Source organism: Zingiber officinale, chromosome 8B (genome assembly GCF_018446385.1).
Source record: "Zingiber officinale cultivar Zhangliang chromosome 8B, Zo_v1.1, whole genome shotgun sequence".
Lineage (NCBI taxonomy): Eukaryota > Viridiplantae > Streptophyta > Magnoliopsida > Zingiberales > Zingiberaceae > Zingiber > Zingiber officinale.
Window position 1 is genome coordinate 30,209,995 of NC_056001.1, and position 25,638 is coordinate 30,235,632.

The window sequence follows — 25,638 nt, forward strand, 5'->3', positions numbered from 1 at the left end:
TTAAACTCAATTATTCTAAAAACATTCAAACTTAATTAGTTTTAAACTTTCAAATTCAAACTTAATAATTTTTAAAATTTAAAATTTAATGATTCAAACGTAAATATTTTTAAAAACTCAAACTTAAAACTCTTTTTACAAATTCAAACTTAAAGATTTTGAAACTTTCAAATTCAGACTTAATAATTTTTAAAATTTAAAATTTAATGATTCAAACATAAATATTCTAAAAAATTTAAACTTAATTATTTTGAAACTCAAACTTAAAACTTAAATATTTTGAAATTTTCAAATTTAGACATAATAATTTTTAAATTTTAAAATAAAATATTTTTAAAATCCAAACTTAAATATTTTAAAATTCAAAAGTTAAACTTAAATATTTTAATTTTCAAAATTCAAAATCAACTTCAAAATTAACCAAACTCCATCTCACACAATCTCATAAGCTTAAAATGTATGACAACTTAGAAAGGATGAGATGGGAAATCTAGACAATAAATGATTCCCAAACTTAATTAAATTATTTAATATATTAATCAAGAGGGAGTGAAAGGAGTTATGTTAAATTAAATATTTTCTTAAAATTTAAAGTATTCTTTTTCAAAATTTTAAAGTTTAACTATTTTTGAAAAGCAACCGTAAATATTTTCTTTGAAAAAGGGTTTAAATATTTCTATCTGAAAAAATAAAATTTTAAAAAAGTATTCTTAAGTAAGTTTTTTATGTACTTAACTAAATTTTGATAAAGTAAAGTATTTGATAAAGTATTTTTAAGTATTTTTTTTTTAAAATCATTTTCTTAGCTAAGTATTTTTACAAGGAATTCTTTTAAAAGTTAAGTCGTTTTCAAAGCTTAAATTTAGCTAAGTTTTTAGTAAAAACTAAGTCACTTTCAAAACTTAAAAATTCGCTAATTTTTTCTTAATTAAAGTCTTGTTTCAAAACTAAGAATTTAGCCAATTTTGTTAAGCCAAGTAAGTGCTATCTTTCACGGGCAGCTTAAAGGAAAAAGATTAAAAACTAATCTTTTAGGTTTAAAGATTTTTTTTCTCTCTCTCTTACTTAGAACGCTTTTTGATATATGACAAAAGAGGAGAGAAAAACTAAAGTTAAGAGTTAAACATAAAACATAATTGTTAAGAGTTAAACATAAAACATAATTTTTTTATGAAAGGGGGAGCATAAGGGGGAGTTTATTTTTTTATGTCAAATTATTTTACTTATGCTCATGCTTAAGTTCTTTACATTATAGTAATTATTGTTATGTTTTACCTTTGAATCAGGTTGTCATAATCAAAAAGGGAGAGATTATTGGTGCAAGGAACACCAGACAATCGAACCTAAGTTTTGATTATGAAAAAGGATCCAAAGTTAATGTTACTTGTTGTCTAACAAGTGTGATTGAGCTTGCAGGAATGTCCTAAGTGTTCTTAGGTAAAAATCCTAGGGGGACGTAACCCTAGGTAAATGAAAGTCCTAGTTGCGATTAGGCACGAAGTCCTGATCCGGGGGATTGGGCAAAGTCTTGACGGGTTGAGCACTTTGGGTGAAATCCTAGAGTCGGAGACTCTAGGTGAAAATTCTAGTGGTATCGGATCAGGTGGAAGTCTGGATGGGTCATGGAGAGGACGTTCAGCATGAAGACCTAAAGTCTCAGACACTGAGCAAAAGTCCATATAATCTAAAGGACCAATTTGGAAAAAGGTAAACTCTTTTGAGAGAAGTAGGTGAGGACGCGTTCCCCGAAAAGGGAACAATAGGCGTTAGTTCGACCTAGAGTTTCAGCGAAACTCACAGTAAGAACTGGACAGTCGGATGTTGTCAAATTCATATTCTATATACTGTTTATTGCCTAAACTAACCTTATTTCGTAGAAAATAAAGAGGCTGGAAAAAGTTGGTCCGGGTGCTTGGGATACCTGGTCGGGAGGGCGAGGCGTCTGGGAGGGGGCCTTCGGGGTCCAGGAGGTTAGACTTGGTCTGGGTGCCCGGAACGTTAAATTTCATCTTTTTGCCACGCTGGAGCACGCTGATTGGATGACCCTACTGTTAGGATCGATGATCGCGGCTAGAGAGGGGGGTGTGAATAGCCGCCCCAAATCGCTCGTTTCTTTCTACAAATTAGAGTTAGCGCAGCGGAAATAAAACGAATAGAAACGACAGCGGAAAGATCAAACCTCAAACTCGTCGATGTAACGAGGTTCGTAGATAAACTCCTACTTCTCGTCGTGTCCGTAAGGTGGACGAAGCCTATCAATCCGTCGGTGGATGAGTCCCCGGAAACCCAGCTAATAATCACTCCTTCTGGGTGGAGAAACCTCGCAACAATGTCTTGCAACAGAAAGATAAACAGGAGTACAAGAATACAGCAAGAAACTAAGTACAATACAAAAATGTAATAACCCTTGCTTGCCTTCTTGTCGACTGGATGAAGCAGCAGCTTCAAACGACGCCTACAACAGCAGGAACCCAGCCGATGAAGCTCACACGAAGCTTCAAGCAGAAGCGAGCTCAGCAAAGCTCAGATTACGGCGGTGAAGAAGAACAGCAGCTCGAGAGGGAAGAAGAAGAAGAAGAAAGAACAGTAGCTCCTCAACCCCTTTTATAACCTACGAAGAAGACACAACAGAAACTAGCCGTTGCTACGCAACGGCTAGGATGTGGACCGATCAGGCTTCATCCTGATCGGTCCACAAGGGTCCTGATTGGTCATGGTGACCGATCAAGTCCTTCCCTGATCGGTCCCATGACCGATCAGAGCCTTTCCCTCCTTCTGATCGTCTCCTTCTGATCGTCTCCTGATCGGTCTGCAGACCGATCAGGAACTTCACTGTATGCTACTGATCGATCACTAATCGGTCTTCAGTCCGATCAGATAACACACAGAAGCTCACTGTGTGGCTACTGATCGGTCACCAGACCGATCCAGATACCCAGTGTATCACTGGATCGATCCACTGATCGATCCAGAGCTTGGTTTTCGCCCAAACCAAGTCCCGAGCCTTCTAAACCAACATCCGGTCAACCTTAACCTTTTGGTGCATCATGCTTAGCATCCGGTCACTCCCTTGACCTGCTAAGACTCCCCACCAAGTGTCTGGTCAATCCCTTTGACCCACTTGGACTTTTCTCTTCGTGTCAAGTATCCGATCACTCCCTTGACCTACTTGACCTTCTCAACACCAGATGTCCGATCACCCTTGATCCATCTGGATTTTTCCTTGCCCGGCTTCACTCACCAGGACTTTCACCTAGCTTCACTCACTAGGGTTTTCACCTGGCTTCACTCACCAGGATTTCCAATCTGCCCGGCTTCACTCACCAGGACTTTCCAACTGCCTAGCTTCACTCACCAGGACTTTCCCACTGCCTGACTTCACTCACCAGGACTTTCACCTAGCTTCACTCACTAGGGTTTTCACAATTGCCTGGCTTCACTCACCAGGACTTTCCCACTGCCTGGCTTCACTCACCAGGACTTTCACCTAGCTTCACTCACTAGGGTTTTCACAACTGCCTGGCTTCACTTACCAGGACTTTCCCACTTCCGGTCAAAAGAACGAGCTACCGAGCCCTCTCTGACCACAGTTCAGAGAACGAGCTACCGTGCCCTCTCCGACTTCCACTTGCCAAGTTCCCATACTTGGACTTCTCCGTGCCAAGTCTCCATACTTGGACTTTCTCCCGTGCCAAGCTCCCCGCTTGGACTTTTCCCGTGCCAAACCCCCTGCTTGGACTTTTCCGAGTCAGGTCAACTCCCATCAAAATATAACTCTTTTGTTCTTGTCAAACATCAAAATACAACTCGAGTCAGGTCAACTCGAGTCGGGTCAACCAGGTCAACCTTGACCTAAGGTTGCACCAACACCTACGTCACGGTCCAGGAAACCGGAAGGAATCTAGGCGCCCGAAACAACCTACAAAAGCAGCATTCGACCAGCACCTAAAACACAACATTCCGAACAACTTCTACTCTTGCGTGCTGCTCAGAAAACACTTCCACGACACCCAAACGCTGCTCCGACGACCTAGAACAAGAATCTTTAGATCTGTAATTGTCGGTATACTTTACTTTACAGTCATTTTAATAATGTAATTTCACACTTGTACTTATTCAAAATTATTAGTGAATTTTCCAATGAAAGCGATCAACAATCGTAGGCCTTGAAGTAGGAGTCGTCATAGGCTCCGAACAAAGTAAAAGAAACACATTAGGGATTGCTTTGTTTTCTTTCTTTCTTTCCTATCTCTATTCCGCTGCGTTTTACTCAAATGTTTTTAAATGAATGCGAAAGTCACGAGCGTTATTCACGTCCCTCTAGCGCATTGATCCTACAGTGAGGCCATCTACAAGTGCTATCATAACCTGATTTACAGCTTCGAAAACTTTTTGTTCCTCGAGTACATACTGTATCCTAAGGTGCCAGATCTTATACTTATCCCCATAAAGTTTTTTACCCTTATTGAGTTCTGCTATAATATTTTTAGTTGCCATAATCTATCATAAATAAACACATTATTTAGTATTCAGTGTAATTTATGAGTTAGTTTACAAAATCAAGTGATAACTACATTTTTACTCATCATTCTTATGACCAATCAAATTAATATTGATCAATTCTATTACACACATCCCAACAAATGAACTAATCATTATAGCATTATTTCTTTAATTAAATGAATTAATCATTTAATAAAATAAACTAATCATTTAATAAAATGAATTAATCATTTATCATGTATCATGTAAAGTAAACGACATAAATGAATGAATATATTATTAACATAAAAATGTGCTGCATATTGTTAACACATAATAAACTGACATGAACTAAATGGACTAATACTGTTCATACATAATGACAGTAATAATAACAAAACTCTAATAAACTAGATAGGCTAACACCACTCCCACTAGGACAGACACTTAGTGAAGTAGCCAACATTATCTCTTTCAACCTGGACTCATTTGGGGTAATCATAAATGAGACAACTTCAGGATTCTCTATTGAATCCACAATCGGATCCTCTTCTGGATCTTCCTCGATCATTTTCGGGTCCTCTTCGAACTCTTCAGCATCCTCTTCAGTCATATAGTGAAGTAGTTCTTCACATAATTTTGAATATGTGAGGTGTCCTTCATGACACCCCTATATATAGTCTACTATGACCTTAGGATACTCTGGCAATGAACACATCAAAGCCTAGATCCTATGACTATCCAGGACTGGAAATTCTTCTCACTCAATTTTCCAAAATAGGTCATCAAGCTGTCCAACGTGTCTGTTGACTCCATAAGCAGAGTTATACTCTATCTCCTGGATTTCCTTCCTGAGCCAGTTCCGTTGTACTTCATGATGAGTTAATGTGGTAATCGTCTGTGCTATTTGAAAAATTAAAATTAAGTAAGTCAGTACAAAACTGACTAACCAATATAAAACTAGCTTAATTCAATTTATACAGGCATAGAACCAATATAATAAATCAAGAAAATAAATCTTCTCAATTTTTAGGAGTATAAATCTAATAACCCATCGGATCGGTCGATCGGGAATTCAGTTCCTGAGTTTGGTCCATTATCCTCAATTAGAACATATCTAATTGGACAGAGATCTACTGTATCTATATTATGTTATTATTTAATTTAAGTCCATTTCAACCCATTTCAGACTTATTGATCAAATTCAGGGTTGTTTGATCAAACCAATATCCATTGGATTAAGTCTGACTTATTAGAATAAATCTAATCCATTTGATCAAATTTAACCCATTAGAACTAATCTGGTCACTTGATCATATTTGGTTCAAGCCCAATTCAATCAACCCAAATCAATTCCGATTTGGATCAAACTGGTTCAACTAAACTAACTAATAGTTTGAACCAAATCAGGGTCTTATTAGACCAAACTAATATGATTAAACCAACTAATAATTTGAACCAGACATGATTTAATTTAAATTAAACTGATTCAAACTAATTTACTAGGAAATCAGACTGTTACCAAACAAGTAAGAAATTTTTTTCTTACTTTTCCTTTTCGTGAAGCCCACTACTCATGTTTTTTTAAAATTTTTTTTATTAAAATCAAACTTTTTCTCATGAACCACGGTGCTTCGTGTTTCTTTTTCTTCTCAGCACTTTCTCCGTTGCATGCCACCCACGTCGCACGCCGCACGCCATTGCTTCCACACAACCGTGATAGATACGGCCGTTGACCACGAAGGCCAATCTCTGACCTACTTGGGCGGTCGTCGGTCCTTTCCTGTGCTGGACACCGGCCGACTTTGGCCCCGCTGATCGTTGTTCTATGCATCCTAGCGACTAGCGCATCGTCGGCTAGACGGGAAGCCATCACTGGCTTTGGAACGCCGTCGCTGACATATCCCCACAGCCCGAGCCCAACTCCGGTGGAAATCGCGACACTGTTGCGATTTTTTCAACCTGGCGCAGTGTATTGCCGAGCAGCAGTGCTAACGCCGATGAGCGATTCTTACCAGCGACCCTGTCGCCGACGAGCGACCCTGTCACTGGTCTCCCTATGACCCTACTGTCGGCATCCTACTGTCGTGATGCAGTCGTCAGCGCTTGTCTGCTATGACACATTAGTCATGTAAACAGCGATAAGAAATCACAACTAGGTATAATTCCTAATGCTCTGATACCAATAAAGGAATTATAATTAAAATTTACTATACAAGACAATAAATCATACCTTGTTGGGCAAAATCCAGAGAAGAAAAAATCGCCTGATGGAGGAAATCACCTTGCCGTCTACAAGAAGGTTACGATGACGAACGCTTCTCGACGATTCCATAAACCAAATCCTGCAACCTCAGATATTCTTCTTCCTCTCTTTCTTCCACACCCCCTCGTGAACCACCCTTAGACGTACCCTTTATATGAAAATTATCCCAAGGGTAAAAGGACTTTTTCCTTAAGAGTAGCGGGTAACGTGGGCTTCCCCACATTCCCATTTCCTACACACAAATCAAATGAGTGTTTTTTTTGGAAATATCTGCTTTTTCATTTATTTTTTTTTAATCAAAAGAGCATTTCACCCTACTAACCCTCTATAAAATGACATAGCTATCTTCAAGTACAATGTCTAATCTATTTTAGTTTTTTGACAGCTTAGTTTTAAGTTTAAATTGAGCGGATTAATATGTTCAACAATATGCACATTGAAGACGAATTTAATATTTTCATCTCATATCTATATTATAGTAATTACGATTTCATAATTATTGTAATACAAATTTTTCTTGTTTAATAATATTTATGCTTAATCATTATAAATTGTAATTGTTATAATTATAATAGTAAGTATGAAATCGTAGTTATTATAATTCAGATTTATCTTATTCATATATTTAATTAACTGATTCAGGATTTGATATTTATGATAAAAAATAATAATGTTGAATAATATACTTAGAATAATTATATTATTTTACATTGAATTAATATGATAGGACATTGTTTTGAAAAAATAAATAAAAGAGAAATACTCATGTAATGCCATGATTAAAAAAATTACTCTTTTGATGTTTATCCTTCTGGGCGACTTTTTCTAAATTTAAAAGCGCGAATTGTTCTAGTTATTTGAACACGAAGGACAATTTTTTATCGGTTGGAAGATTCGAATTTCTCTATGCATGAGAGAATCTGTTGGGGCCGCCGCTGCCCATTGCTGAGAGAGATTGGTCACATGGAATTCCTCCTATCAATTAATTAAATGTGCATCAGATTGATTGATTGGTTGATAAGACATAAATTTTGTTTGACACTGAAGTAGATATGTCTTCCACATGCACTCACATGGTGAAACATTGCTGATGGGACTACTTAATTCAATGGACCAAGTCTCATCTGACCCAACCCAACCCAACCCATTTCAATCATGAGCCACATTTGCATGGATGGTAATGGATCAAGTATCAATTCCATATCCTCCGTTTTCCTACTTTTCATGTATCTTATCCTCATATTCATACTTTCATTAAATCATCCGATAGCTTGTATGCTAATGATTTTTCTTTTTTCTATCTGACTATGTTAATTTAATAAAAATATATAATAACAATAACAATTAAGTATTTTCTCACTAAGTGAGATCGGTTATATAAATTTTTTTACGTCATTAAATTCTATCTCCTACTATATCATCATCTATATTTAAATAAATTTATCTTATTTTATTGTTACTAATCAGGTCTTTTTTAGTCTTTTTTTTTCTCGTTTGATATACGGTTTATCATAGTTTCACATCACCTAACTGGAGCATTTATTGGTCCTCTAAGTACATGTCCGTACCATCTTAAACGTGTCTCTCGAAGTTTTTCCTCAATATATGCAACTCCGACTTTCTCTCTAATGTTCTCATTTCTTATTTTGTCCATCCTCATATGTCCACACATCTATCTTAACATCCTCATCTCTGCAACTCTCATCTTCTGCTCATGTGCTCGAGTCATAGCCCAACATTCAGCTCCATATAATATAGCAGGTCTAACTGCTGCTTTATAGAATTTATCTTTAAGTTTAAGAGACATTTTACAGTCACATAAAACACTCGACGCTCCCCTCCATTTCAACCATCCTACTTATATTCTATGTAAGACATCTCTCTCAATCCCTCTATCGTTTTGCAAAAATGATCCTAAATATTTAAATCTCTATGTTCCGAGCAACTCCTCCTCTCCTATATTAGCAATTGTCTCATTACTTTTAATATTGCTAAAGTTAAATTTCATATATTCTGTCTTTAATTTACTAAACTTAAAACCTTTCTCTTCTAGTATTTTTCGCCAAGATTCTAATTTAGAATTTACTCCTTTAAGTGTTTCATCTACCAAAATAATATCATCTGCAAACAACATACACCACGGTACTGTGTCTTGAATGTGCACAGTGAGTTCGTCTATAATTAGTGTAATAAGATAGGGACTTGAGCTGATCCTTGATGTAACCCTATCTTTATTGGAAATGCTTCAGTGACTTCACCTGAAGTCTTTACTATGGTCGTTACTTTCTCGTACATATATTTAATTAGTTTAATATATATTACACTAACACCTCTCTTTTCTAGAATTCTCCATATAATTTCTCTTGGGACTTTATCATAAGTTTTTTCTAAGTCAATGAATACCATGTGTAGATCTTGTTTTTGCTCCTAATATTTTTTAACTAATTATCTAAGAAGATGTATAGCTTCTATTGTTAACATTCTAGGCATGAACCCAAATTGATTTTTGGTCACTGTGGTCTCCTTCCTTAATCTTTTTTTTATTACTTTTTTCTAAAATTTCATAGTATGACTCATTAGTTTAATACCCCTGTAGTTTGCATAATTTTGTACGTCTCCCTTGTTCTTATATAAGGGAACTAGATTACTTATCCTCTATTAATCAGACATTTTTTCATTTTTAATATCATGTTAAATAATTTTGTAAGTCATTCAATACCTTGTTTCCCTAGGCACTTCCATACCTCTATCGGAATATCATCTGGTCCAATGGCTTTTCCATTGTGCATCTCATTTAAAGTTTATTTTACTTCTAAAGTTTGAATTTTACGATAAAAATTAAAATTTCTATGCTAATTTGATCTACTTAGATTACCTAAGTTAAGTTGATCACCTAAACCTTCATTAAAAGGTTGATGAAAATATCTCTTCTACCGCTCTTTTATTTCTCCATCGTTTACTAATACTCTATTACATTCATCTTTAATACATTTTATTTAGTTAAGATATCTTATTTTCCTTTCTCTCACTTTAGCTATTCTATAAATGTATCATTCTCCTTATTTTGTATCCAATTTTTGATATAATCGTTCAAAAATTTCATTTTTTGCTTCGCTCACTACTTTCTTAACTTCTTTCTTGGTTATTGTATATTTTTTTAAGTTTTCCTCGTTCTTACAAATATATAATTTCTTATAAGCTATTCATTTTTAATTCATTTTCTCTTGTACTTTCTCATTCCACCACCAAGATTCCTTACTTAATGGTGCATGTTCCTTTGACTCACCGAGTACACTTTTAGCTACTATTTTCAACTTTGATACCATCTTATCCCATGTTGTATTAGAGTCATCATATATTTCACCTAATTCTTGTACTTCTACTTTCTCCTTAAATATATTTTGCTTTCCATCCTTTCACTTTTACCACTTAATTCTAGGAATCGTATATATTTTCTTTCTATTAATACTATGTTTGAGGCGTATATACAATACTACTAACCTATATTAGGTAGTTAAACTTTCTCCAGGGATGACTTTACAATCTTTACAAATCTTTCTATCCTTCTTCCTAACCATAAGAAAGTCAATTTGTGATTTATTATTCTTACTTTTGAATGTGACTAAGTGTTCTTTTTTCTTAAAAAACGTATTAGCTGTAGCGCCCGCCCTTCTTACCCAACCAAAGGCGGCGCTACGTTCTTATACTACTTACGTACATGTTTTACTATAACAGCGGAAGAATAAAATTTTTAAAGAATTTAATTTATTAAGCATAATATCACATATTCTGATTTGTTCAAATGTGCATATATTGAACTTATAACTAAAAATATTAATTTGTCCGAATCGTCCTAGCCGAGCCACCACCACACACATCACTATCTGCTCCTCCTGCTGCTCCGTTGTTCATCCAGCTTTCTCTTTTATCTGCGGTACAAGGAAAGTAAGCTATGAGCACTCATGGCTCAGTAAGTTCCTTTCCTACTCACTAAAACCGAGAATCATCGTATATCAAGAATGGATCAACATATCATCGTCTCAACTAATCATAACATAACATATCATTCTATTCAAACATATCATGCATATTTCTTATTCACATATCATTTCATAGAAGCATGAATATCATATCATAAAACAAATAAATCACAAGCATAAGACATACAAGGGCATCATATTCATCTCATAATATCACATGACATTATATCATATCATCATATAATTCAAGCACATATGAATGTAGGCAATGCATCGTGAATTTGAAAACTTATACTTAATAGTACTTGAAATTAATATCATCATCATTTGGGATCCCGGTTTGTACCACATACATAATGCGTAGGTCCAAGGTAGCAAGTCTTGAGCCCTACCATGCATACATACTAGGCCCGAGTCTTACTCCATCGACCTAGGGCACTCAAAGGCCCATTACTGACGAGGCCCGAGTCTTACTCCATCGACCCCGGGGCGTTTACGGAGCTCACCCTTGGTACAAACCATAAAAATAACTTATCATGCATAACTATCATATCATGTCCAGCCCCGGCCCAAAGGCCGGGCCATCCTGGGCGATTGCCCAGGGCCCCAGTTTGGGAGGGGCCCACAAACTTATGTTAAATGTTTATATAGTTTATATATATATATATATTAATTGTTTATTTGTTTTAAGAATTAGGTTTTGACTTTTTTTATAAACTTTGCAGTGTTGCCCGTTGGATTTCTCTTCCGCCGCCGCACAAGACAAGCAAAAGCTTGTCTCTTCTGCCGCCGCACAAGACAAGCTCAAATTTCTCTCTTCCGCCGCCGCACAAGCTTGTCTCTTCCGTCGCCGCACAAGCAGACAAGCTCAAGCTTTTGGCTTTTGTAACTTCTGCCGACGCTCTCCTTTTCCAGATTCGCTCTGTTCTCTTGGATTCTTTTTGCAATTTCTGCTCCTTTGCCTCTTCTCTAGTCTCTACACGGCTGCACCAAGATCCTACGGTAAGCTGAATTAGTTTGTGTGTGTGATTTCTCAGTGCTAATTTTTTCCTTTGTAACTGTTGTTTATTCGTAGAGTAGAGTACAGTGCTAGTTTGTATGAGATTCATCTATATAGTTGAGTAGAGTTTGATTACAACTAATTAAAATCACATAATTTCCTTTAACTTTTATTTTTTAATTGTTAAAATTATGCACATATTTTTATTTATGCATAGCGAGTTGTTGTCATTATATTTTAACATTTTGCATTCTATTGTACAGCAACATAATTAAATTATACTTGCGGCGGTTGCGGGTTGTCATCTACTCATCTTTTTCATCCAGGTGCATTTATTCCAGTTAATTTAAATTATAATTTTATTCAGTTTATTTAAATTATAGTTTTGCAATTATTGTAATTTTGTGCATTATAATATGTTGCCTAGAAAACATATTTCAGGATGTGAAAAAAGAAAAAAAAGAAAAAGAATAGAACAATTAAGTGAATCACAAAGAGGTGCTCTTAATAAATTCTTTATTAAAAGATCAAGTTCTAATGAAAATATAGAAAATTTAAATAGGGATAATATAGATGAGTTTAAGGAAATACATGATGTTAACGAGGAGTCTAATGAAATCCATGACGTTAATGATGAATCTAATGAAATTTATGACGTTAATGATGAGTCTAATGAAATTCATGATGTTAATAAGGATAGAGATAATTTAAGAGAGAATGAAAATATTACTAATATAGTAGATAATGAGAATACTAATATTGATAAACAATTCATTCCTCCACTTGATATATATGATCCAAGGAATTGGGATAATCTTGATAATAATGCACATAATATTTTAGTTGAAAAGGGGCCTATAAGAGATATGAATCTCATATTTCCTTTTGATCACTACTCTAGACATTTTTCAAGTACTCATTATTTTAAAAAATTAAGTAATGGAGAGGTAAGAGACCGAAAGTGGTTGGTATACAGTAAACATGTAGATAAAGTTTATTGCTTTTGTTGTAAGTTATTTAAATCTGAAAATAATAGAAGTTCTTTAGCAAATGATGGGTTTAGAGATTGGAAACATATCAGTGAACGACTTAAAGAACATGAAAATTCTATTGAACATATAACTAATATGAACTCTTGGAAAGAATTAAAAATGAGATTAGATAAAAATGAAACAATTGATAAAGATCTACAACGAGAAATCTCTAAAGAAAAAGAGCGTTGGAGACAAGTTCTTACAAGAATATTAGCAATTGTAAAATGTCTTTCTAAACGTTGTTTGGCTTTTCGAGGATCTAATGAGAAACTATATCAAGAAAGTAATGGAAACTTTTTAGGATTGATTGAAATGATTGCTGAATTTGACGTTGTGATGCAAGATCATATTAGACGCATTCAAAATCATGAAATTCATCATCATTATCTTGGTCATAAAATTCAGAATGAGTTAATTTCTCTTTTAGCTGATAATGTTAGAAGTATTATCATTAAGAAAATTAAGGAGGCAAAATATTTTTCAGTAATTCTTGATTGTACTCCAGATATAAGTCATCAAGAACAAATGACTTTCATAGTACGATGTGTTAATATGTCATCTAGCAATGTGAAGATAGAAGAGTATTTTTTAGAGTTTCTAAAAGTTAATGATACATCTGGTTTTGGACTTTTTAATCAATTAAAAAATGTGTTAAAATCACTTGATCTTAGTATTGAAAATATTAGAGGTCAAGGTTACGATAATGGTTCTAATATGAAAGGAAAACACCAAGGAGTTCAAAAAAGGTTGCTTGAAATAAATCCAAGAGCGTTATACATGCCATGTGCTTGTCATAGTCTTAATTTGACTCTTAGTGATATGGCACATTCTTGTGTTAAAGCTGTTTCTTTTTTTGGAGTAGTCCAACGCATATACATATTGTTTTCAAGTTCTCCTAAAAGATGGAAAGTTTTACTTGATAATGTGAAAGGATTAACTGTCAAATCTTTTTCAAACACACGTTGGGAAAGTCGTATTAAAAGTGTTCAAGCTATTAGATTTCAGGCTCTTGAAGTGCGAAGTGCTTTATTAGAGTTATATAACATTTGTGATGATGCAAAGTCTAAGAGTGAAGCTGAAAGTATAATTAACTCAATTGAAAGTTTTGAATTTTTACTTAGTATGGTTATTTGGTATGACATTTTATTTGCTATAAACATGATAAGTAAGAAGTTACAATCAAAATCTATGTGCATTGATTCTGCTATGAAACAATTAGATGGTGTAATATCATATTTTGAAAAATATAGGAATGATGGTTTTGCAACAAGTTTGACTATTGCTAAAAGTCTTGCATCTAATATGAATATAGAGCCAATATTTTCAATGAAACGTCGTATTTTTAGAAAAAAACAATTTGATGAGAAAGAAGATGATGAAATTTCACTATCACCGGAAGAATCTTTTAGAATTGATTATTTTGTGATTGTTGTAGACATGGCAATTTCTTCTTTGAAAAGTAGATTTGATGAAATGAAAACATTTGAAAATATATTTGGTTTTTTGTTTGATTCGAAAATATTAAAATCATTAGATAATGATGAGTTGAGAAAATGTTGTATTAATTTAACATCCACTTTTACGCATGAAAATTCATTAGATGTTGAGTTAGATGATTTGTTTACGGAATTAAAAATATTACAAGTGACTTTACCAAATGAGATAATGTCAGCAATTGATATTCTTAATTTTGTGAAAAATATAGATTGTTATCCAAATGTTGCAATTGCTTATAGAATATTGTTAACTATGCCTGTTACCGTAGGATCAGCTGAAAGGAGTTTCTCAAAATTAAAATTGTTAAAAACATACATGAGATCAACAATGTCACAAGAGAGATTGAATGGATTAGCAATTTTATCTATTGAAAAAGATATTTTAGAAAATCTTGAAATTAATAATATTATAGATGATTTTGCATCTAGAAAAGCTAGAAGAAGTCATTATAAATAATTTTTACTTTATGAAAAAAAAATTAAGGACTTATTTTGATCGTTTCGCCCCGGGCCTCCTGATTGTTAGGACCGGGGCTGATCATGTCCTTAACAATCTTTCATGCATTTATTCTTTTCATCTCTTTTCATTATGTATAGCATTTTCTATGCTATCACATATCATAACATAACTTCATTTCTTTTCATTATGTATAGCATTTTCTATGCTATAACACATCATGGCATATTTCATAATATAACTTCATTATGCATATCGTTTCGTAACTAAAGCAATCATGCATTCTAACTTATTATCATATCATTTTCATACAGCATGGCATAGACATATTTAATTTTTGTTCTAGGGTTTCTAGGGCATCTATCCCTTCATGGCCGAACACATAATGATTCATTTAGGTCATACAAACATGTATCACATTCACATATTATCAAGTTTTCATAAGAAGTACTTTTAACCCCTTAGGTTTCATTTCCAAGGCCTCTAGGTCCTTTAAACCTTACTTGGCCGAAATTCATAGAATATAAACTTCCTTTAAGTGGCCTAAAGTATGGGAAACCTAAGTAAATTTCATAGCAAGATTTACTAAGAACATCATACACAAGGTTGGATAATAAACAAGCTAGGACTCTTGTGATCTTACATGTCATAAATCATGTAACTAATTTTCTACATTCCAATTAAACATGAGAGCATTAATCATCTTTCGTAACATAATATCACAGAGGTCATTGAGCATATTAGAATTTTGTTTAAGCTTCTCTAAACCATCACCTTACCATGGCCGAAATATTAAGAGTAAGGTTCATGAGTTTCTTTCAACATACAAGCATACAACTCTTAAGAACTTTATATCATGTCATATAAGCATAGTTATTTTAAATTCAAGGTCCTCCTAACCCTAAATTCTTTCTTGGCCGAAACATGAGAGTGGGGTTCTTTTTGGTTCCATTCAACTTCCAAGCAAGAAAACCATAGGAAGGTCCTTAGCATTTCATAGAGGGAACCTTGCACTAGTTTGGTTAGACAATAATTTTCCTAACCTATTTACAATATTTTTGATTTAAATTCTAGGGTTACATACACCTCTGATCATGCATCATATATGTATAAAAACATAGGGGAAAACTTTGTTTCAAGGCATAGAAAAAGAATCCGAAAATCACATGAAAGCCTTGTACCGCAGGTGAGGGGAAGCTTACCTTCTTTGCTTAAGTTTCCTAGAGTTGAGAACTTGCTTGTGGACCTTTCTTCCTTGCTTGCTTTGCTCGGCACCAATGGAGGAAGAAGTGGCTAGGTCTTTTGGTGGAGAGGAGGAGGAAGAAGAGGAGGCTTCTTCCTCTTGTGTTGCTCGGCAACAAAAGAAAGAAAGAAGGGGAGAGTTGTTGCTCTCGGCAACAAGAGGAAAGAGGAGGAGAGTGCTCGGCACAAATGGAGGAGAGGAGGAGAGTGAGTTGAGGATGAAGCCCTCCATGCCTATTTATACTAAAGTGAGGGAGGAAAACTTGACTTGATTCATCCTCCTCATTTACTTCTCCTCTTAATGAGAAAGAATATGCTAGAGAAATGCTTCTTGAGTTTCTCTCTTTTCTTTCTCTTAATTTCTCTCCTTTCTTTCCTTTAATTATAATTCCCATCTCTCCTCTTACAATATTCACTCCTATCACACTTGGTTAACACATGCATGCATCCACAAGAGAACCAAGGATCAAATCCTTCTCCTAACATATTTTTGTACAAAATAATTCATGTATATGCATTATGCATAAATATTTCATACATGCATATATAATATCTCATATTTCTTTTGTTTACATTAATTCCTTGCATTATAAATCATGTATAGAACTTTATATTCTCAACTTTATTTTCTTTCATAAAGTTTTTAATCATCTAAATCCTTCCCATCGTAACATTCAACGTAGACTATCTACACATTCTTTTCATTACATTCGTACTCTCATTGCCCTTACTTTATCTAGGCTTTCTAGGGGTGTTACATTAGCTAATATAAGGTTATATGTTATCACAAAATCTAATATAGTTTTCCCTTCCTCATTTCTCGTTTCAAACCCATAACTCTCATGTACCCTCTCATATTTCTCATTTTTCACTCCGACATGTCCATTTAGATCACCTCTTATTTAAATCATTTTATTTGGTAGAATATTTTATAATATTTCATCTAAGTTCTCCCAAAATCTTGATTTGACAACCTTATCTAATCCTACTTATGGTGTATATACACTAATTATGTTCATAGTTTCTTTCGCTACTATTATCTTAAGGGCTATAATTCTATCCCCTTTTCTAACTACTCCTATAACTTCATCCTTTAACAAACTATCTACAATAATACCCACTCCATTTCTTGCTTTACTCTTTCCAGTGTACCATAACTTAAAATCTGAGTTCTCTATCGTCTTTGCCTTCTCGCCTACTCATTTTGTCTCTTGTACACACAAAATGCTAATTCTTCTCCTAATCATCATATTTACTACCTCTATTGATTTACCAGTGAGAGTTCTTATATTTCATGTTCTAAATATTAGATTATTAGTTTTCCTATCATATTTGTTCTTATCCAACCATGGTATGAGAACCCTTGCCTATTTAACACTACACCCAAGTTCTCATGGAGATGTAGCTAGCGATCCTTGCTGAGACATTATAATTAGACTCTGTAACGCGAACTCTTGTATATTTAGCATTACACTCGAGTTCTAGAGATGTAGTGGTCTTTGCCGAGACGTTACAGTCAGATATTACAACACGTTCCTTCCGGAGAACAGCCTAACATTAGCATAATAGTTTAATAGATCCATTCATTGAATATTTGCTATAGTTTTAATGTTTGCTGGTAACCTAACGTAACTCTCCTTCTTTATCCGGATTTGGGATCGGTCATGACCGGTCGTCATGGGTGGAGTCAACAAAATTATATTAAATTTAAAATTATTTTTAAAAAAATAATAATAATAAAAAATAAATTAAATATCTGTATAATTTATTCCTAACATCAAAATTATATATATATATATATATATATATATATATATATATATATATATATATATATATATATATATAATTTAATAAGATATTAGGATTAAATATTAGGTGTGAGTAGTTTCTCCATATAATTCTTTATTTAGTCCGATATTAAATTTTTTTATTAAATTCGGAGAAAATTATATCTCTACTCATAATATGAATCTATCATATTATTAATTTAATTGGGAAAAAGTAGCAAAACAATATCTTTCATTTCATTGATCCTCTCTGGTCTCTATCTAATTTGTGTCTCCCCTCACGGCCTCACCCACATGTCCTTGTCATATTCTTCTCTAATGTTTTTCTATTGTCGTCATCAAAGTTATTTTTACCCCTAATTGACTATTCATTAAATATAAAAAAAGTTTAGGGGTTGATATAGCAAAAATCTACTGTCTCGTTAAACACCATGCTATCCTGATTTAGCCAGATTTACATAGAAAAGTTCAAACTCGAATTCACTCAAGTTTAATTAAATTAATTAATCTTGACCCATATACGATTATACTAATAATCTCCTTACCAAAACAAATACTTTTCATTGATTTCGACCTCTCTAATCCTTGTCTCTCGTCATGCACATGCATTTGTCATGTTGTTCTATGGTGTTGCTTTATCGTTATCGTTAAATTGTTATGTTTATTCTAATTGTTTAAAATTGATTATAAGATTCTTATCTCCTCTATCTCACTTCTGCCACTAGATCCTCCACGAAGTTGACCTCAGCACAGATTGACACTGAGTCGAAGGAGTCAATCATAAGGCTTCATGACAAAATTATAAATTACTCTTTAAGACACCCTTTCTCAAGCAAAAGCACTTGCGAGAAAAAACAAACTTTCGATTGATACACAATTCTGTCACCTAGATACCAACTCAGCTACGCGCCCACAAAAGAAGCATAGTAATCAAAGGAGAGAGGAAGTTGTGCCTTCTCATCCTTCCGCCAAAGTAAACATACCCTAAATATGGAACCAACTACATGGCCTGATGGGCCTGGCCCAACTTTGCACAACTAACCAAGCCCCACATGAATAATTAACGGACTGTCTTGGATGGTGGGCCAGATAAATTGCTGGGCCGAGCCGGGTCTTGGGATAGGATCCGCATTAAAGTTAAATCTGGGTCGACGAAACGACTATTATGCCCTTATCTTTTTTTCTCATATTATCAAGTAGCAAACCCCCGACCGCCGCCCTCTTCTTCTTCTCCTCCCTCGAATCGCTCCTCTGCCGGCGTCGATTTCGCCGGGCCGGAGATGGATCCGCTCTCGGTTCTGCGGGAGTACGCGATCCGGGGAGAGTTGGACCGCGTGAGCCGCATCGGCGACGAGCTACGCTTCGGTTCCGAGTACGCCTTCCCCGCCTCCGCGGTCACCGCCTACCGCTCCAAGCAGGGCGGGTTCTACCACCTCGACGCCCTCCTCTTCTTTGCTCGTCACCACCAACTCAAGCACACCGACTACCTCCAGTCCGCCCGCCACCACCGGGTCACCACTGTCACTCTACCCGACCGCAAGGCCCTCCTCGATTACCTCCTCGGCCGCACAGCCTCCTCCGATGCCGTATCGCTCCTCCCTCCTCCCACCTCCTCCGCCGCCAACGCCGTCGAGGAGTACCGCCCCGACGACCCCTCCCTCCCCATCGAGGAGCCCCCTTCCTCTGCCCCCGCCGTCGACGCCTACGCCGCCGATCAACCCACGACCGTGGCTGTCGACTACGTCGCCATGATCCGTTCCCTGGAGAGGCCCCTCAAGGACCGCGAGTCCTTCCTCGAATGTCGCAACCGTGACTTCCACGCCGTGCTCCTCGCGTCCACCAAGCGCGAGGAGGAGAGACAGCGCCTCGAGTCGCAGCAGCGCAAGGATGGCCTCGTGGCCAAGACGCGACTTATTGGGACTGACGACCATCATCGTCCTGTTGTCGCCGCCTACGGCGGCGGTGGAGACGATGTTTCTGATGCCGTGGGCTCCAAGCCCAAGATGCATCTGAAGGGCAGCAAGATTGGGGAGGGGGTTCCGATCATTCTCGTTCCCAGCGCGTACAGTACGTTGATCACCATCCACAATGTAAAGGAATTCTTAGAAGACGGGATTTTTGTCCCGACGGATGTGAAGGTGAAGGCACTGCAGGGCCCGAAACCTGACTGTGTGACAGTGCAGAAGAAACTGAGCCGGGATCGTGCGGTGGCCGCCTACGAGGTCAGAGATAAGCCCTCAGGGTTCAAGCCAGAGGACTGGGACCGTGTTGTGGCTGTGTTTGTGCTCGGCAAGGAGTGGCAATTCAAGGACTGGCCGTTCAAGGACCACGTTGAAATCTTCAACAAGAGTGAGTCTCATTTCGAATATGTTCAGGGTTAGAACTAAGTTGATGTTTTCATGACTATAATAGAGCATGCTATGATGCTAAGCTACTAATTCTCTTCTTTGTTGCAGAATTCTGATTTTGTATGAATATGTTCAGGGTTAAACATTTTTCTTGTGGTTGTAATCCCTTTATTCATCTACATGAATACCACAACGACAACAACTAAGCTTTGTCCCACTGGGTGGAGTCGGCTATATGTATTCTTCTACATCATTGGCTCTATAACGCCATAGATTCCTTAATTTTTAAATGACCCTCCCTATTATTTTGAAACTACTTTACCGGACCAGATTTTTGGCACTCCTGAAAAATGTATTGGGGTAACTTCTATAATTAATACCAATGCATTAGCTCAGACATTAGAACTGGATAATGTTTTGTTAGTTTGGATCCTACTAATAAGTGTTGGTTTCAATTGTTTTCTAGTATACTTGGATACCTATCCTCCTGAATTTTATTACTTATGTTCTCTTTGTTTTGATAAATTTAGGACATAGAATGCATCTCAAGTTACAGTTTTCACTAGTGCGTCCATGTGAATGAGTTGGAAGATTGATATTTATTTATAATCCCAGAACATTGACTATGAACATCTTAGTCATATATGAAACAAATATATTCACTGTTTTTGAATAATTTGAAACCTAGAACATTGCTCTAACTACATATGGTTTCCACGAATGCATATGAGTGAATGAGTTGTAACATTGATATTCATTTATGATCCCAGAGTAACTACTATGAACATCTTAGTGGTCCATGAGTGAAAGATGTATATTATATAATATACATATAGCTAGATTGTGTTTTCAGTATTATTTTTTTTTTCAGAATTCAATTACTTTTCTTTTATGTTAGAAGTTACTTCATTTGAGTTATCTATCAATATCAAAGAAGCTTTTGTTTTAATTATTCTATCTTTGTTTTTATGATAGATGAAAAAGCATTTAAGTTCAATGTTCAGTAAAAGTGGGAATCTACTCCTGTGCTGGGACAAACTCCTTCTCTCATAATTGAGTGTTAATTATTATTATTATTATTATTATTAAACTACATTATATGACCTAACTAAATCATTTGTTATGTTCCATGACATCCTATTCAGTTAGTTCACTGATGAAGTCTAATTACGAAAATAGTCTTCTGTAGGCTTTTCGTGCTTATTGTTTCAGTATTATTGTTCGAATTTTGTATGTCCTAAAAGCAGTTGCCTTATATTTTGGTTATAGAACATTAAATTGTTATTCTTTGTTTATTTTTAATTGTTTCTCAATCTTTCATATATTACTGCTATCTATGAACTCTCTAACCTAGCATACTTATGCATTTCATACAGTGTAATTACTCTCTAACGATTAGTTGTCAAAACATTGGAGTTCTTTGCATTCTTCATTTTGAATACTGTGGTACCCCACAGCATGCTGTTAAAGAGCATGGAAAAAAGATTGGCAAACTATAATATCATGGTAGGATTTGAAATACAAGCAGCAACTGGAATAGTGTTGACTGCCACACCGCTGCTACCGGTGGTAAACTGTCAATTTTAGTTTAATTGTTTATGTGGCATATAAACAGAAACATCCATGCTGTTTTTGCATGATGCAACTTTAGTTGGCTTCTGGGTAAATCTTAACATTGGATATGATGGGTTGAGTCTGCCTGTTGCAAAGTTGGAAATGTAATGGATGCCCTTGATGGATTGTAAACTCGGGATTTCCTTTTGCTTCTCCAGTTGCACTCTCCATTGATCAAGTCTAGACGATTAGATATGCTACTTAATAGATGTTTGCATAAATGCCCATGGCGTTGGCATTGTTGTAATCAATCATTATGCTTTAACTGTAAATACCCAGCTCGTATGGACTATAGGTCTTGCATATATCTTAATTGCTAGGAAAAAACTTACATTCTTTTGTTATGCCAAACCGAGTTGGCATACCTATTCTTGTTTCTCTTACGCCTTGCAAGAGATTAAACTGCAGTTAGATACTTTGCAAGAGTTGTAAACTTGCCATGTGTGAGAGATGGCAGTGCTCAATACAAGTCAGGTTGATTATTGGAGTTCCTCCTGATTGATTTTGATGTCCTAAAAAAAAAATCATTGAAAGATGTTCTTTTCCATGAGAACTTCTTTCGGTCTATTAAATTTAAGAACATGTTTGCTATGGTTGCACTGTCAATCTGCTTGATTTCTTATTCTGTTCTCATCAATTTTCCAGTTCCTCCTGAAAACCATCCAACTATTGTTTTCAAATGCTGAGATTCGTTTGATGTTTTGTGCAGTTATCGGGTTCTATGTGCGTTTTGAGGACGATAGCGTGGAATCCGCAAAAACAGTGAAGCAGTGGAATGTAAAGATTATTTCCGTAAGTCGATCCACCAAATCTTAAGCTGTGCTACCCAACTTCTCACTTTGTCACTGACCGAAGGTCCTCGTCCTCCCCTAAAACTTCTTTGCAGATTAGCAAACACAAAAGGCATCAAGACCGAGCAGCTGCTTTAGAGGTTTGGGATCGACTAGAAGAGTTCATGCGATCGCGATCGCACACATGACTCGCGAAATGCCTTTCTAAGAACCACGAGATGATGACTCTAATCATTTCCAATCAGTTATAGGTTCAACTGTGTTGTAGAATGTTGGATTCAACCTATTTAAGATGAAGCATGATATTATTTCTGGAAATTTTGAAATATTATATAATTAGGAACACTTTGATGCCGTTGGAGCAGTAGCTGGATTCGATGTCGCCGTCGTCTCACCGGTGCTTTGTCATCTCTGCCGGTGATAGTAGAGTGGCAAGGTCAGTGGCTGTTGAGGCTTAGGATTTTAGATGCGGTTGACTTTCCGATTTCTGTTACAGACGATATTTCACTTTGACTCCTAAAATGAATCAAAATTTCAATTTTATCCCTATTGCAAGGAGAGGAGGTTTCCACCTAAATTGTAACTTAATTCCCAGAGGAAACTTCACTTTGATCCCTCAAATCTATCTAATTACATTATGATACAACTTGTTTGTTGTAGAGGAAATTACACTCTGACAGTTAGATAAATTTATCAAAATTATTGTAGTAAGCATAAATTAAATATATGATTTCAACAATTATACCAAGGTGTTTACTAAATTATATACATAAATTGGAATCACACTTTTCACAGACTTTATAGAAAAAGAAGGATTAGATATCCCATTGATAGTTGTTTCTCAAAGCACAAATGTATTTTGATCACCTTTGATGTCCGATCACTCTTCCATTATGCTGAGCAAGGCTAAGAACAAATTGATGATATCGAGATATAAAGAGATAGCGGCCGGGACGTACTCATCGTAGCTATGGCGCTTGATGAGGTTGTCGGTGTCGTAGACAATGAAGCCGGAGAAAATGATTGCCGATATGCACCCAAATACCATCGTCGTCGTCTTTCCCAAGGGAAAAAATATCTACAATGTAATACATTGTCTCGAGAGTTTAAGTGATATTTGGATGATCATAAAATTTGAAGAGCCATTTTGAGGTGCAAAATGAAAATTTCTAATATTCTAATATGATGAATAAAAATCTATACTATATAGTAGTTTTAACTAAAACTGCTACAATAATATTAAAAGTATAAAAAAATTTAAAAAAATATTTTCAAAGGTAATAAAATTAACGAGTGCTTTTAAATTTTTGCTAAAATAATAGACCTGAATAAGAGAAAAAATGGTGAGGCAGAGAAGAGCTGCAAAGAGAAATGGGCCGAGGAAGCTGAAATCATGGCCTCTTTTGGCTGCCCAAAAGGTGTAGAGAGTGAGGCCCATGAAAACTATGGCCGTTAATGCTGCAGCTTCTAACACCACGTTGCCTGCCCAGCAACAATTTCAAATTTTAGTCTAAAAAATATCAAATATGTGACTCAGGCCCTTGCTAAATGCTAATGACCACTTTGCAGTTAAGCCCATCCTATTTCAGAATTTACATATAATTTCACAATCACCTTGACGGCCGGAGCACGCCAATCCGATAGACATCCCCATACATATCGTAAACAGCACCAGCAAAATCATGTTTACCGGGTGGCGATTGCTCAAGAACACCATCGGTATCATCACTTCGAGATTTCATTCAGTTCGGTCGAAGAAGATAAGTTAGTTAGAATTGATGATTTGGCGCGAGTACATATATAGTTTGCAACAGCATACCTAACAGAGGTAAAATCATGATGACGAACGCGAGGATGATCGAGTTCGAGGTGCGGCTGACGAAGAAGACATGGATCGAAGGAACTATGTTCATGACCGCGGCGATGATGATGGTGATGAGGATTTGCATGGCGACGATGAGGTAAACCTTGCGGATGAATCCCCACCGGAGCTCCGAGCTCTCCATCATGTTTGGATACAGACCGGCCGACGCCCCGATCTCCACATCCCATGGTTTCTCGTTCTTCATCTCGATTACAAATTATTCAGATATATATATATATTTTTCCCCTCGAGTTTATTTCGATATCGAAAATAAGAGAAGAAGAGGATGAAAGAAAAGGATGGATATTTAAACGAAAGAGGGGAGGTGATGGTGGATTTGGGGATCGTTTTACTAAATATACGAGCGTAGGACATTCACGACTAAATTTGCAAACATATTGCATTTGGTAAATTATGACTATTTGGATTAGAATGATATCATAATAATGATGACGATATATTTAAAAGTTTAACACGAATACTAATTGTTAGGAGTTTTTTTTAATAAGTTAGGTGGTATATCAATTTATACTGACTAATTTTGAAATAATCAATTTAGTCCTATATAAAATTTTTACTTTATCAGAATAAATCGAAAAATGTTCGTAGCGTGTTGCCCGTCAGCGCAGCTTTCTTAGATTCATCATCTATTAAGAAAATCCATCCGTTAATTTATCAAAATTAGAATTTAATTTTTAAATATTTAGGAAGCGAAAAAGACGCTCTATTAATGTACCATTCTCCTGAAGGTTGTTTAGAGTCTTTCAATGCTTCTCGAAATAGTCATCATGGACATATGAACTATCAATATTCAAATTCAACTCGCTAGGTAGTTATTCTCGATGCAAACACTATCCATATTCAAGTTCATCCTTGCAACAAGTGGCTACATTAGGTTCATAGAACCTTCCATACAATTTCATTCCTTCCTCATCTCCACATAGGTCTAGACGTAACTTAAGCTATTGATCTCGTTGATTTAATTATGAATACTGAAAATAATCTTTTATAATATGATCCCGTCCGGAAGTTGAGTCGGATAGAGGTCGGTCGTGTTATTGTCGGGGTTGACGGAAAGTCGCTGTGAGGCCTTGTAAAATATCGAAAAATAGCGAATAATGATAAGAGAATTTTTCCAAAATTTTTAGAAATTTTCTGGGAATTTTTCGGAGAACGTATGGACGAGTTTACGAGGATAAATTTGGGCCCCTGGAAAGGCCTGTTTAAGGTACCCATTTAAATGAGAAAAAGTTTATTTTTCTTTTATTTTCCTT

At 35.7% G+C, this 25,638-nt stretch overlaps 2 protein-coding genes across 2 annotated transcripts; one reads left to right on the forward strand and one right to left on the reverse strand.

Annotated features, from left to right (window-relative positions):
• Positions 1 to 18,915: 18,915 nt before the first annotated feature.
• Positions 18,916 to 22,818, forward strand: LOC122016250 (protein CDC73 homolog). Its single transcript, XM_042573485.1, has 3 exons — positions 18,916 to 20,096; positions 22,419 to 22,501; positions 22,596 to 22,818. The coding sequence occupies exons 1-3, from the start codon at positions 19,028 to 19,030 to the stop codon at positions 22,686 to 22,688; spliced, it is 1,245 nt and encodes a 414-aa protein (XP_042429419.1). The 5' UTR covers positions 18,916 to 19,027; the 3' UTR covers positions 22,689 to 22,818.
• Positions 22,819 to 23,218: 400 nt separating this feature from the next.
• LOC122017152 (protein LIFEGUARD 4-like) lies at positions 23,219 to 24,723 on the reverse strand. Its single transcript, XM_042574687.1, has 4 exons — positions 24,320 to 24,723; positions 24,115 to 24,228; positions 23,825 to 23,982; positions 23,219 to 23,578 (listed from the first exon to the last, which is right to left on the reverse strand). Exons 1-4 carry the CDS (start codon positions 24,567 to 24,569, stop codon positions 23,381 to 23,383), a joined length of 720 nt encoding a protein of 239 aa, XP_042430621.1. The 5' UTR covers positions 24,570 to 24,723; the 3' UTR covers positions 23,219 to 23,380.
• Between the last annotated feature and the right edge of the window lie 915 nt (positions 24,724 to 25,638).

Excerpts from the sequence above, each read along its gene's own strand:
- LOC122016250 (XM_042573485.1), top strand. The coding sequence starts at position 19,028 with ATGGATCCGCTCTCGGTTCTGCGGGAGTACGCGATCCGGGGAGAGTTG. Across the intron at positions 20,097-22,418 it reads CGTTGAAATCTTCAACAAGA|TTATCGGGTTCTATGTGCGT; the intron begins GTGAGTCTCATT and ends TGTTTTGTGCAG. Across the intron at positions 22,502-22,595 it reads GGAATGTAAAGATTATTTCC|ATTAGCAAACACAAAAGGCA; the intron begins GTAAGTCGATCC and ends ACTTCTTTGCAG.
- LOC122017152 (XM_042574687.1), bottom strand. The coding sequence starts at position 24,569 with ATGAAGAACGAGAAACCATGGGATGTGGAGATCGGGGCGTCGGCCGGT. Across the intron at positions 24,229-24,319 it reads CATGATTTTACCTCTGTTAG|TGATGATACCGATGGTGTTC; the intron begins GTATGCTGTTGC and ends GAAATCTCGAAG. Across the intron at positions 23,983-24,114 it reads GGCGTGCTCCGGCCGTCAAG|GCAACGTGGTGTTAGAAGCT; the intron begins GTGATTGTGAAA and ends GTTGCTGGGCAG.